This window comes from Mastigoproctus giganteus, chromosome 6, assembly GCF_048544385.1.
Source record: "Mastigoproctus giganteus isolate SK-2022 chromosome 6, ASM4854438v1, whole genome shotgun sequence".
NCBI lineage: Eukaryota > Metazoa > Arthropoda > Arachnida > Uropygi > Thelyphonidae > Mastigoproctus > Mastigoproctus giganteus.
The window spans coordinates 183,176,631-183,190,985 of NC_143580.1; the positions used below are offsets into that span (position 1 = coordinate 183,176,631).

At 38.8% G+C, this 14,355-nt stretch overlaps 1 protein-coding gene across 5 annotated transcripts in view; it reads left to right on the top strand.

Moving 5' to 3' along the window:
* LOC150084795 (protein trachealess-like) overlaps positions 1–14,355 on the top strand; it is a 361,172-nt gene that overhangs the window by 265,077 nt on the left and 81,740 nt on the right. For all 5 annotated transcript variants that reach the window (XM_090376608.1, XM_090376607.1, XM_090376609.1 and 2 more), the window contains one exon: positions 9,531–9,769. In XM_090376608.1, the coding sequence (XP_090232734.1) occupies positions 9,531–9,769 (239 nt within the window). The remainder of the gene's footprint in view (positions 1–9,530; positions 9,770–14,355) is intronic.

Genomic DNA, 14,355 nt, shown 5'->3' on the forward strand with positions numbered 1-14,355 from the left:
AACAAAATAATCCAACAATATCTAAATAAATCACATATTTAAAAGCACTAATCAACAGTAATCCAATCCACTTAGGCCCCGGGTGCCAAGCGATTGACTGAGCGATTTCTCTTTGTGATTTCACTGCGACTTTTCCATAGGTGAATTCTGCGTTCTCTTTTACGTTCCTCTCGTTGAGAAATACTTTTATTTTGTAGCTCTTTTATCAAAAGTACTGGTAGAGAGCAAGGAAGGAAAGTAACCTTTCTTTATTTTTCATATTTAATAGACTAACTCCTACTAATTTCGCTTGGTCACTCCAGGCACTGCTCCTGCCTCCCCGTGGCGGGGCCGGTAACCTTGGCAGAAAAGTTCATCTGCCAGGGGCTAAAAGGAGCCAAAATGGAACAAAATATGTTTCCTTCTTTACAACCGACAAGCAGTCGGCTAGACACAGAACAGGAACATGACTCCTCACAAGCAAAGAGGTTAAAAACCATTTCCTCTGCGACCGAGTTTCCTGCATTTTTAATAATGCATTCATTATCAGAACAGCCTCTTAGTAAGCTATCCCCCTTTCTAATCCAAAAACACTTGGAAAGTATTGCAGGGTCTCCCAAGACGGTTAAGAGATTGCAATCGGGGGACTTACTAATTGAAACTGTCAACTGCAGGCATTCTGAAAAACTCTTGAAAATGACAAACTTTGCTAAAATTCCAGTAAAGGTAACTCCTCATGCAACCCTAAATACATCTAAGGGTGTTATATCTAGTTGGGACCTTTTGAATGTGACAGAAGAAGAAATTAAAGAAGAGCTAAATGAGCAAAATGTAATTGCTGTCAAAAGAATTATGACTAAAAGGGACAATATACTCACACCCACCAGAAATATCATTCTTACCTTTAGCAGTCCAAATCTACCCTCATCAGTAAAAGCAGGATATCTAAATTGTCGTATTCGTCCTTACATTCCTAATCCGTTGAGATGCTATAAATGCCAGAAGTATGGCCATTCTCAGACGGCATGCAGAGGGAACCCAGCCTGTCCCAACTGTGGCTCTTCTGATCACAATCAAAATGACTGTTCAGCAAAAGAAATGACTTGTCCTAATTGCAAGGGTAACCATCCTGCTTACTCTAAAACATGTGAGAAGTGGAAAATGGAGAAAAAAATTGTAAAATATAAAGTCGAAAACAACGTTACTTATCAGGAAGCAAGAAAATTAATTGCACCCAGTATATCTAACCGTAGCTATGCCAGTATTGCAAAAAAATATCAAACAATAGCCACGCAAACTGATGTTACTGTTCCATCCAACATATCAATCTCTGACTGGGCTCGAGCTGTTCTTTCTCAGCAGCAGTCCAATATCCAGAAGCACTCAGACCAAGCAAGTAATACGCCTCTTACGATCCCAGCAAAATCTCCTCATTCACCAGTGATTGCTACTACTCCAAATATTCCCAGTTCAACTTCAAAACAGAGTATTCAGGAAACATCGATGGATCAAGAGTACTCATCTAAACAGGAAGATCCGATTCTTGAAATATTTGCAGAAGAAGAAGAAGAAGATATGGACACAGGTCGACCCACCTTTCCAAAAAGAAATAAACCAAAGCCAGAACGCCACAAGACAGCCACGTCAGGAACAGCTTCTTCTAAACCCAAATAATGCCTTATATTTTACAGTGGAATTGTAGAGGCTTTAGAGGCAACATTGATGACATTCAGTACTTAATTAGACGCTACTCTCCAGTGGGTTTCTGTCTCCAGGAAACCTATTTAACTGCTAAAATTTCTGTTTCTATAAAAAACTACTCAGTTTATCGAAGAGATCGCAATACATCTGACTCTGCTCGTGGTGGTGTAGCTATTTTGATTAACTCAAAGATCCCTTCTAGCCAAATCATACTTCAAACCCAAATTGAAGCCGTTGCTGTGCGTCTGATTGCTGAGATTGCATTTACGCTAGTCTCGGTCTATCTGCCACCAAACAATACCCACTCTTATAAAGGTATCGAAGAACTTTTAGTACAGCTACCCTCCCCAATCTGCTTGCTAGGGGATTTAAATGGCCACCACCCTTTATGGGGATCCTCTAAATTAGATAGACAGGGCCGACTGATTGAAACTCTACTAGACAAACAAAACCTTACCATTCTTAATACTGGTACACACACCCATATACAGTTACCTACTGGACAGACTTCCGCAATTGACCTCTCGATTTGTTCTCCGATACTGTTTCCAGTCATTCAGTGGTCCGTTATGGATGATCCAATGGGAAGTGACCATTTTCCAATTGTCTGTAACCTGCTAACTACACAATCACCAATAGACCAACCCTGCAGAAAATGGAAATTTTCTAAAGCCAAATGGGCGAAATTTCAATCAGCAATAATTCTGGACAAAGAAACTATTCAGCTACAACCTATAGACGAAGTAACTGATTATATAACATCCCATCTTTTAGTTGCAGCAAAATACTCAATTCCATTATCAAACCCCCAAACCCGACGGCACTTCAACTACTGGTGGAACGAAGAGTGCACGAAAGCAAAGAAGGAAAAAAATAAAGCATTCAATTTATTCCGTCGATTTCCAACGACAGTTAATTTAATTAGTTACAAGAAGTTAAGGGCAAAAGCGCGGTTCATTCACAGGCAAGCCAAGAAAGATTCTTGGACTCGGTTTGCATGTACTATCAACAGAAATACCGACTCCAGATTAATATGGAAGAAAATTAGACAACTTTCTGGGAAGTTTCCAATCAACCCTTCCCCAATTCTTTCATACAATGGGCAAGAACTCTCTGGTCGTCTAGATATAGCGAATGCCTTGGGTAAAACCTTTGCCGAAGTCTCTGCTGCCTCAAATTACACTCCGAAATTCCAAAAAATTAAGACCTCCACCGAACAGAGGCCCATCAACTTTAGAACCTCACTATCACTTCCATATAATCAGCCTCTTGAATATTGTGAACTTCTACAAGCTATCAGTACAACACGAAACAGTGCAGCTGGGCCAGATGGCATATATTATGTCATGCTGCAACATCTCGATGAGCAAAACTTACAAATGCTGCTAGTCTTCTTTAACCGGATCTTCCTGGAAAATATTTATCCAACCTCTTGGCACCATGCTACAGTTTTGCCCTTTTTGAAACCTGGAAAAGATCCTTCCAATCCTAATAATTACAGGCCAATCTCTCTGTCAAGTTGCCTTGGTAAAATTCTTGAAAAAATGATCCACAGTCGACTCAGCTGGATCATTGAAACTGAACAACTACTGAGTAATTGTCAACATGGCTTTCGCAAAAATAGGTCCTCTCTAGATCTGATGATCAAGGCGGAATCTGAAATTCGCAATGCCTTTGTGAAAAACGAACACCTTGTCATGGTCTCCATTGATATAGAAAAGGCATTCGATACTACCTGGCGGTATGGCATTCTCAGTGACCTATATAATCTTGGTCTACGAGGCAACCTGCCTATATTTATTAGGAATTTCCTCCAGAGCCGTTCTTTCCAGGTTCGATACGAAAACTCCCTTTCTTCTACATTCTTGCAGGAAGAAGGAGTACCACAGGGGTCGGTTTTGAGTGCAACCCTATTTGCCCTTAGAATTGATTCCATTTCCAAAGAACTTCCAAATACTGTAGAAGCCTATCTTTATGCTGACGATCTATCCATTTCTTGCCATTCCCAGTGCATGAGATCTATTGAACGGCAATTGCAAATGTCCCTCAATAAAATTCAAAAATGGGCTGATTTCAATGGATATCGGCTTTCCCATCAGAAAACAGTTGCTATCCACTTTTGTAATCAACGTAAATTACATATAGACCCTGAACTTCGGATATCAAATTCCACCATCCCGATTGCCAACAATATTAGATTCTTGGGATTAATATTAGACAGCAAGTTAAATTTCTTTGAGCACATTAAAGTAATACGTACTACATGTCTGAAAAAGCTGAACATGCTAAGAGCTCTTTCTGCCCAGTCTTGGGGAGCAGATCGTACAACTTTGCTGCTCTTATACAGAGCACTGATTAGATCTCGGTTGGATTACGGTGCCCCAGTTTATGATTCTGCCCGAAAGAGTGTATTACGCTGGCTCGATCCTGTACAACACAATGCACTGAGGATTGCCCTTGGTGCTTATAGGACTTCACCAACCTATAGTCTATATATTGAAGCCCATGAGCCCCCTCTGTACCTCCGCAGAAAAATGTTACTACTTAAATATGCAGCCAAAATACAAAACAGTTCTCTGCACCCCATCCAACCATATCTCTTTAATCCACCATTTCATCTCTATAGAAATAAACCAAATAAAATACGACCAGCAGGCCTACGGCTCCTTGAAATAGCACAAAATTGGAATGTTCCTCTCCAGAGTAGGCAGCACAGAAAGAATTATTCTCACCCACCATGGATTCCATTTCCTCAACCAGCCTACGATAATTATTTTCTCCAATGGGGAAAGAATTGCTTACCGACTCTGAATGTGCAACAACTACATGCTAGCCATATTCAAAACTATTTTGACTTTTTACCGATATATACTGACGGTTCCAAATCTCATTCAACTGTTGGAGCAGCAGCAGTGTTTCCCTCTGCTATCATATCAGCCTCTCTTCCACCTGAGTACAGCAGCTTTTCAGCGGAATTATATGCAATACAATTAGCTCTTGATAATTTGACTCTTCATCCCTCTGCAAAATATTTAGTTTACACCGACTCTCTCAGCTCAATTAGAGCAATGCAGAATCTCTCTCATAAGGATCACCCTGTATTAAATCAAATCAAGAATTTGCTGTTAAAAATTAAAGATCGTCAGCAACGAGTGACCTTTTGCTGGATTCCAGCACATTCAGGCATCAAAGGGAACGAGCTGGCTGATATTTCTGCTAAAAATCCGTCAACATTAGACTTAACCTCTGTCTTTATTCCAGTTTATGATTATAATATTATAATTAATACAGCATACCATGCACAATGGACAGAGCTATGGCATAAACGAACAAGTAACAAACTTTTCCAGTTCAAACAGAACCCAAAATTTTGGCACTCATGCATTCAGACATTACGGCGAGAAGAAGTGGTACTCGCACGGATTAGAATAGGGCATACCCATCTAACACACCTCCATCTACTCACAGGCGATGATCCCCCTCAGTGTTCACAGTGCTCTGAACATCTAACCGTGAAACATATTTTGATAGATTGTCCACATTATCAACAACATCGAACTTCAACATTTCATTCTCTGGCAAATCTCCCAGAGCGGATAACATTAAATGATATTATTGGTGAAAATGCAAATATTAATGAACTTTTCTGTTATTTGAAACAAATAGGAATGTATGAACGACTATGATTAATTTCTGACATGAAATGAGATTGAACTATCTTCACATTAAATATTTATTTATTTGAATTTTTTGAACATTCTTATGATTAGGCGCAATATAGCCACAGCAGCTTGTGCGCCATTAAACACCCATACCAATCCACTTAACTGAGGAGCCCTGACGAAGCGCGTCCGCTCACCTCGAATGCCAACACTGAATGCCCGTTCGTCCGTCGACATGTAACAGACGGACTCCCAGCTGACGAATTTTGATGAAATTTTATATTTGAGCCTTTTAAAAAAATATTTGTCGCGCTATTGCAAATTTCATTAGAATTGGAAAAATAGAAATCCAGTAATTATTATTTCAACTTTCCATGCAATTTGTATGGAAAAAGAAATTCAAAGATTAAATGTAGTTTTAATGCAGTATTGTTACCTTTACACTCTCCGTGCACGCTTCGCGTGTACTGTAGTAGTAGTTGTAATAATAATCAAGGCATGTGATGCAAGAAAGAAAGCTTATATAGCAACAGCAATCTTATACAGAGGGACAATCACCTCCTTTTCCCTGCTAGCAAAATTCTTGTATATCATTGACAAAACCCCATGACCTGCTCATGTAGCCTGTCTGTATTGATCAGAAAACTTCATATCTGCCTGCACAATTACTCCCAGGTCTTTTTCATTTTCTACCACCTTAAGTGTAGTACCACACAGTTGGTACGTTTCTCTGGGGTTACTTCTACCCATATGCAGTACTTTGCATTTGTCAAGGTTAAACTTCAGTTGCTACTTCTTAGCCCATCTCCCCAAATTATCTAGATCCTTTTGCAGTAGCACACTGTTATTAACAACCCTGCCAACCTTTGTATCATCTGCAAACTTCGACATTAAGCCTGATATACCTTCATCAATATCACTGATAAATATACAAAACAACAGTGGACCTAACACCGAACCCTGTGGGACTCCACTAATAACATTAGTCCACGAAGAGCAGCACTCATTGATTACCACCCTCTGTCTTCTCAACCATCCTTTTATCCATTGTAGCAACTTACCCTTAATACCATTCTGCTCCAATTTGCGTTGTAAGACTTGTGAATGTGATTTCGCTTGGATAGCGATGCATATATATATATATATATATATATATATATATATATATATATATATAGAGAGAGAGAGAGAGAAAATAGACTTAATAACAAAAAAAGCATACGGGAGAAGAGTAATAAATATTATACAGTTTTAATTAAATTAAATGGCTAAGTTTTGGAGAATGTAAACACTATAGAGTTTTATGAAGTGTTCTGTAAAGTTATAATCGTAGTAGTTAATTGATAAAAAGATCATAATTGTATTTACTCTTCACTTCTATTAATCATATAAAAACGAAAAAAAAATTAATTAATGTAATAAAAATTCGAACGTGCCTGAAATTTAACGTACTGTGTATATTAGCTAACTTGTTAATATACACAGTGCGTTATATTTGGGCAGTTCAAGTAGAAAAACCTGAATTATTATGAAAAATCCATGCAAACCTGGTCCGAGCCTGACAAACTGAAACATAAACCTCCCACAGTTGGTTTATTAGATGTAATTCTTAATTGGCACCAAATATGGAACGCAAATTCAAGCCTATGAAGCATTGCTTTGAATAAAATTTGAAGAAAGGTTCTTTTTTTTAAGAAGAAGAAACATAGGGAAGAGGATTCAAATCCAGTTAGTGATACAAGAAACATATTGGGACCTTTTCAAGTTGTGCTGAGTTAGCCAGTCTGAGAAAAAAGTATCGGATGTCATCCCATCCGCGCAGACTACTCATCAAACACGCAATGTACAAACCACATAAAATGACGCCTCATAGTCTGTGTTGGTCTGGCGCTTGTCCAAAAAAACAACGGCATAATTGGGGTCGGCTACGATTCAGCGTCAATGCTGAGAAAACGCTTGTCAGTTTTAGTGATTTAAGTGCTAGTTCACCGGTGCCCCCTATTCGGCTGAATGAACTACAGAATTAGCCTCATGCAGTCGTCAAAGTATTCATTTCTGTTCTTCCCCGAAGATACTGCAAATGGAAACTGACTGTGAGACAAATTGGAAGGTGGGGAGGGACTTCCCAAACAAATTGAGGAGTGCTACTTTGATTACTGAATACGTGGTTTGGTGATAACAGAAAAATGGATATTAAAACAGTGTTGCGTTGATGGAGAATAAAGACAAACGCATGTTTTGATTATAACGGTAATTGGTGACCAAGGAAAAAATATAAAACTCCAAAAAATGAAAATTTTATTGAATTGGTTGGTACATATAAAAATACTCTGCTGCTCTGGTAATATGGAATATTTTATGTTCCTCCCCAGTACAGGTAGTTCCTCCGGTTGCAGAATAATTCCATAAGATACGCCTCGTGTTCCATATTTATTAATGTGAGCAATAATTTTTAGTATTTCAAGCAGCATCGGAAGTAGGAGGTCGTTTTCATTGTAATCCCCAAGGAAATCCAAGCGCATTAGAGAGAGAGAGATCCTATTGCTGTTTTTATATTTTCATGTTAATGTTCCACAATAAAAACGACATTTTATGTGCGTTCGCGTGGACAGACTTATCTCTTTGTTTCCTCCTATTCAGATCTCTAACCCAACAGTGTTGTTTTCAATAAGAGCTGGAGATTCGAGGATGTACTTGTTGACCCGACCAGTTAAGATTACTTTGAAAGTTCAAAATGTGTTGGCCGTTCACCTATTATACTAATTTGGTATTTCTTATTCTTTTAGTATTCTTTCTCTGCATCCATCAATCGCTTTCATCAGCAAAGGTAATCCTCCTCTCATTACCATTTAACAACTGAGGAAGTCTTAGACAAATGGCAAACAACGATGGTATTAATATCCACACTTTTATGAACAGCTGGTAGTTTCGAATCGTATTGGAAAACCGCTGTGTGATTTTTCCTTCCTTGCCCTCGTGGGTAGCACAGTTGGTAGAATCGCCGTCTCCCCACACCGAGTGGAAAAGACCTGGGTTCGCGTCTCGTAGATGACGTTGACGTGAGGAATTTTTATGGGCCTTTTTCACAACGTGATTGAGTTAGTCGGTCACAGACAATAGGTAGCATTGTTTTTTTTTTCTCCCAAAAACTAGGGTTTTTCATCCGGCAAAGAGAAAATCGATCACAGAACACGCAATTTACAGACAGTATATACAGAGCAATATGGCCTAAGTTGCTGATGCTCCTAAACGTTGTCCAGTTCTAAATTAAACATCGTCCAATTCTAAATCCTCATGTTAGGACGCCCATTGTATATTCTTCTAATAGAATCACTTGTAAAAGCATCAGATTTAAAATGTTTTTTTTTTTTAATTCTCACCATAAAAGCGATTTGAAGCCCATAGCAAATCCTTGACCAAAGCTGAAGGACTTGTCACATGCGTAATTTAAAAAAGAAAACAAAAATTGTATCCCCAGTCCATTAGCTAGTATTCAACCCAATAAGTCGATGTTGGGAAGTGTTTAGGGAGAGTCCTTTAACGTTCACGTTCACCTGTGTAATAGATCCGTGCATGCACTACAGTTAGATAAAATCAGTCACAGAATGGCACACAGTTCGTGTCTTGAAAGTCTAACTGCCACCAATTACGCAACTGAATCCTATTTCCGAATTGAAAGCACGTCTAAAATCGGTGATTAAATTTTGGTCATCTTTCTGTAGTAGCATTGACCCTGTTTTCGTTCGCTGGTATTCGGATAGTGTTTCGAGTCGGTTGATCTTATTTGATGACGTCACGCTGCTGTTTGGTATGGAAAAGGATTGTCGGTAAACTATGGCTCCTCCCGCTCTCATTCTTTTTTTGTACCAACAGTGTTATTCCTCGGGACTCTTAACTTTGATTCTTTTTGAGAAGAATTTGCTGTTATTTTATTGATTTTTCACTAAGACTGCAATGTCCTGTTAGCTTCCCCCCTCATTTTATCGTGTTTAAACAGCTGGAAAATGGAATATTTGATTAAAATGATGCTGTACCACAGTGGTATTATTAATTATTATGCATTCGCTTACGTGCTATCATTCTTTATTGGAGTAAATCTTCTAGCAGTGTCATTTTAAAATTATTTTTGAGTTACTTGAAATGCTATCCGATTTCGTTGCTAGTTAAATCCAATATTTTGTGTTTTAGTATTCTGGAGATGCGTAAAGAGAAGTCCAGAGATGCCGCTAGATCACGGCGAGGTAAAGAAAACTATGAGTTCTACGAATTAGCCAAATTACTTCCTCTTCCTGCGGCCATCACGAGCCAGCTGGACAAAGCATCGATTATAAGGCTAAGCATCAGTTATCTTAAATTGAGAGATTTCACTGCCCACGGAGACCCTCCTTGGAGTCGAGAAGGACCGCCTCCAAATAAAAGTATAAAAGGTAACAATTTTGTTTGTTAATAAATTAGAGTTGTAGCCTCAGGCTGATAGCATTGAGTTAATGTTAATGATATTGTTGTTTGACTCGGTGTTTGGAGTATAAAACAACCTTTGAGAGTTTAAAAGCGAAGTCCAGGATTGTCTTACATTGGACTGATGAGACTAACTGGAAAGGAACGTTTTATTTCATAGGTTTATCTTTATCGACAAATACCATTTGATAAATACCTGGACTCAACTTAGAGCGTTTGGGTTCGAGCTCGGATGTAGAAGTATTGCATTACAACGTCTCCATCCATGGCACAGAAGAATTCTTTATAAAAAATAATATATACACCCATACACGTAAGTTAGGCATCATTTTCTTTGTACCTGTGTCTGGAATGTCCTCCGCACGGTTGAATTTATTCTTACTTTTATATTTACATCTCGTGCCGGAAATTTTCTGGAGTACAACTGTCTGCGTGTACGATATAGATGTCTTGTTTGTCCAGGTTAGGTCAGAGAGGTCTCTTTCTAGTGAGCTCTCACTGCGTGTGTTTTCCCTTCTCTCTGTGTCCGCATCCCACATCTCCCCTTGTACATTTAGCTATCCCTCCCCCCCCCCTTTCACTATCGAGCTCCGCACACCCATACGGTATAAAAAACTTAGCACTGCCGGACTTCCTGGCTATGGCAGAGCTACAAATGACGCTTTTGTGTGCTTGCATTATTCATTGAACTTCGGTACCCAGTGCTGACGTCTCTCTGGCGAGCCTACGGATTGGGATATCACTTAGTGCCGAGTAATTTCATTTTGGAAATGGAATTGGATTAGGCCCAGCTTTACCGAGAGGGAATGGACCCTATGATTTGATTTACATGGGAGACCGAAGCTTCCGTGCTCAACCTCTGTACCGCTGCGATGACAGAGGTACATTTGATGTGCAGGTGCAAAGCTGCTCTTCCCCATTCCTCCCTCCCGCCCTCCTCCTCATCTCCTTCCTGCGCCTTAGTGTACTTGTGTCATCAGGACAATGTCCGGCAGTTAGGTGTCCCCAGCAGTTCCAGCAACCGAATGCTGCACACTCACGACAATGGTGGCTATTACAGCTCAGGTGTACTGATTAGCAGGAAGTGACGTGCGTGGTTAACTGATGTCCTCTTTCCGTTTCCTTTTTTTATAGAATTTTATAAAAATTGAAAGTTGTTGAAGTTACGTATAGTTTGGTTATTTAGCTAAAAGTAATCTACGCAGATGCATACAGCAGAGGTGAAAGTGTTATAGCCAAAAAGAAAGATTTAGAAATTCCTACCACGTGATCGGAAATTAAATTTCCAAGTTCACTAGACGTGGTTGGAGTCACTCTGTTGGGCACGCATTTTGGTAGACCATAGGACGTTATTAATGCATAATATAAAAGTATATCGAATACAACAACAAAATCTGTTTATACTTTAACAAAAACGAAAATCAAACTGGATGGTTGAACATCAAGTACAATATGACACAAAATTCATAGAGTAAGCCCTTAGCCATCTTAAATATTTGAGTTTAAAAGCTGTAAGCCAAACTCTAATTTTCAAACTAATTAATTAGCAGCATCTTAAATTCTTTGAATATTCGCCACTAATTGAATGAAATATTCAACAATTCTGATGGACTTTTCTGTAATTGGACATTGAAGTTTTATTATTCTAAAAAAAAGCTGGAATGAAACCAGTAGCAGGTGGAAAAATTCCTCTTCAGTCTCTTAATGACCAGAATTTTGCTATTTTAAATAATTTTATTTATAATATACTACGATTTATTAAAAGAACCGGCAACCCCTGATTCTAGTGAAAATTAGCCTTCGAGTTCTTAAATGCGTAGAAAATTCTGTGTAATTATTTCAATGTTAAAATCGAATTCAGAATGCTGTATCTTTTCTCATCTTATCCAAATGTATTTATTTAAATAAATAATAATGATAATTTAAAATTTAAATAATTTCAGTCGTGAAATTTAAATATTATTTTAATAACTGCGTATTCGTCATCAGTTAATGAGTTAATTATGGTAACGATCCACGTTATCAGTTGATGATAAAACAGATTTTCAATTAAACACTAATCCGAAACAGACTGGAATTGAAAACCCAACAGGGAAGGTGAAGCTTTAAGTGGATCAAAGCGCAACAAGATTTCAATGAGGACCAACTAATTCTTTCTTTAATTTTTATACTAAAGATAGATTTCATTTAAAATCGATTATCCGAAATACCTTCATCCCCAGCTGTTTCGGATAACCGGGATTCTACTGTATTTCTTAAAGTTAATTTAAGTTGGTCTTAGGCAACACTACCATCACTATATTTACTTATCAGACATTTATCGGTGGGATAATCTTCCCCCACCCCCCACTAGTTGTACTGCTCTAAGAAGAAGATTATAACCTCACTTCATTTTCAAAAATAACATGCTTTTCGCCAGTATAAAACAAGTTTTGCTCAGATTTTTGCCGGAATTAACAGAAAGTTCCAATTCATCGATTCCAAATGAAAATTATATCGTCTACGTGAGTAATCGATGTCCGGCTAAGAAGATAGGTTCAAAGTTCGCCTCTCAACGGGCCAAGCTGCAGCTGGGGCCCTTCTGATCCATCATGTGTAACTGTTTCTATAAATTCCTGTGTTCTATAATTGCTTTGACTGTTTAGCGGGATAAAAAAACGAGTTTCTAAACATAAAATCATATAATCCTCGCCCAGCACCCACTAACGTAACCTGTATTAAACTTGCAACCCCTAAAATTTCCACCCTTCTTATTAGAAGATATTTCTCATCTGCTCTCAAATATACAGTTCAATTTGCACAGTACACCACTTTATTTACAATAACAAGTCATAACAAAGTGTAAATTAATACCAATATATTTACATATATATTCTTACACAAATATATATATTTTTCGCCTTTTAAAATCCAACAGTTTTTCATCATCAGGTGAATATGGTGCATGGAATTCGTCGGCAATTATATTTCGGGTTTACTTTTCTATTGGTTACATAATTAAAGCTTACACGTATAGCATCATTAAGAGTGATATCGTGTTGTCAGCTCTGCCTGTAGTTTTTGTGACCTTCAAAAGCATACTGCGTATGCTTACCGCTTTCTTTACACTTTGTGCATTGTAATACGAGAGTGTACCATTTTAAAGATCAGAAATAATTGAATTAAAAAGTAGACAATGGTTCCGAAGTGGGGAAAAAAAAAAAGAAGTCGACTTATATACGGTAGTACCTTTCGTAAGTGTTACCAAGTGTGTACCACTCGTTACCAACTGTTTAATTATTGAATCGAAATAAAATAAATACCTTTTAATTATAAATAAATTGTCATTACTTTCAGAATCACATATAACTGAAGTCTCCTATTGAATTCCACAGACTTTGATGCTGACTTCTGTAGTTAGCCGATCTCAGGCGGAGGGATTATGGTTCCCCATCGATTACTTCAGATTTTTCATCCCACATAAAATGCAAATCAGCCCTTGAACACACTTCTACAGACAACTGTAAATACGGATATAAGTGATACGTTTGGGTGTCATTAAAATAATTTGTTGAAGGGTACTATTGTCAAAACCAGTTCATTCATATTCCGGATTATCTTATAAAAGTATTTTAAATATACACTCAGTGATCACTGAATTATGACCACCCCATCCGTAATGGACTATGCCGCATAGCTCGCAGTATAAAAAGCCGAACAGTATCCTGCGGCAGAGCAGTGGCAATTTGCATCTGTTCGTGCAAGTCAAAGTGATAAAGTAGCAGTTATGGGACGATAAAGAATGGTGTCGAACGAGTCAATCTTCCCCCTTCAACAAAACTGTAAGGAATTTCGCAAGGTGCAAGTTCGTGGGAAGCGATGGGGACATAGCGCATTGTAACGGCTCAACGTCAGGTCCTTGTGCGACTTTTGACATCGCAATACAATATGGGCAATGCAAGACCAATATCCTTAATAACGATGTACCGCACACTCAGACGTGTAGGGCTCCACAGCAGACGATCCAAGGGACGCCCACTCCTCATCGCTGATCATGGTCGACGGCGAATGTTGTGGTGTAACAATACTCTGGTTGAACACTGGAGGTCTGGAAATGAGTGTGCTCGTCGAATGAGTCCAAATACTGGTGCAACGCACCAACTGACGCTTTCGTGTGTGGTGAAAACAACACGAGTCCATGGATCCATCGTGCATGGTGTCCACTATCTAGGCAGGTGGCGTGGTTTTTTAATATGGGGCATGTTTTGCTGGAAAGAATTAGGATACCTGCTGCGTATAGACCAATGTCTCACTAGTGAGGTCTACTGGCAACTCTCAGGAGACCATATGCAACCCGCCATGTTGCATTTTTCTCGGACAAACGAGATCTTCCCGTGTTATCTGGCCCGCACTGTTCACGAGCAGTTCGAGAAACACAGTGAAGATATCACCCACTTTGATTGGCCTCCAAATTCGCCTGACCTTAGTCCAATTGAACACCTGTGGGATGTTTTGGAACGGGAAGTGAGGGCGTAGGGACACGCAACCGTCATCTATTCCGACACTGTGGAAAGCC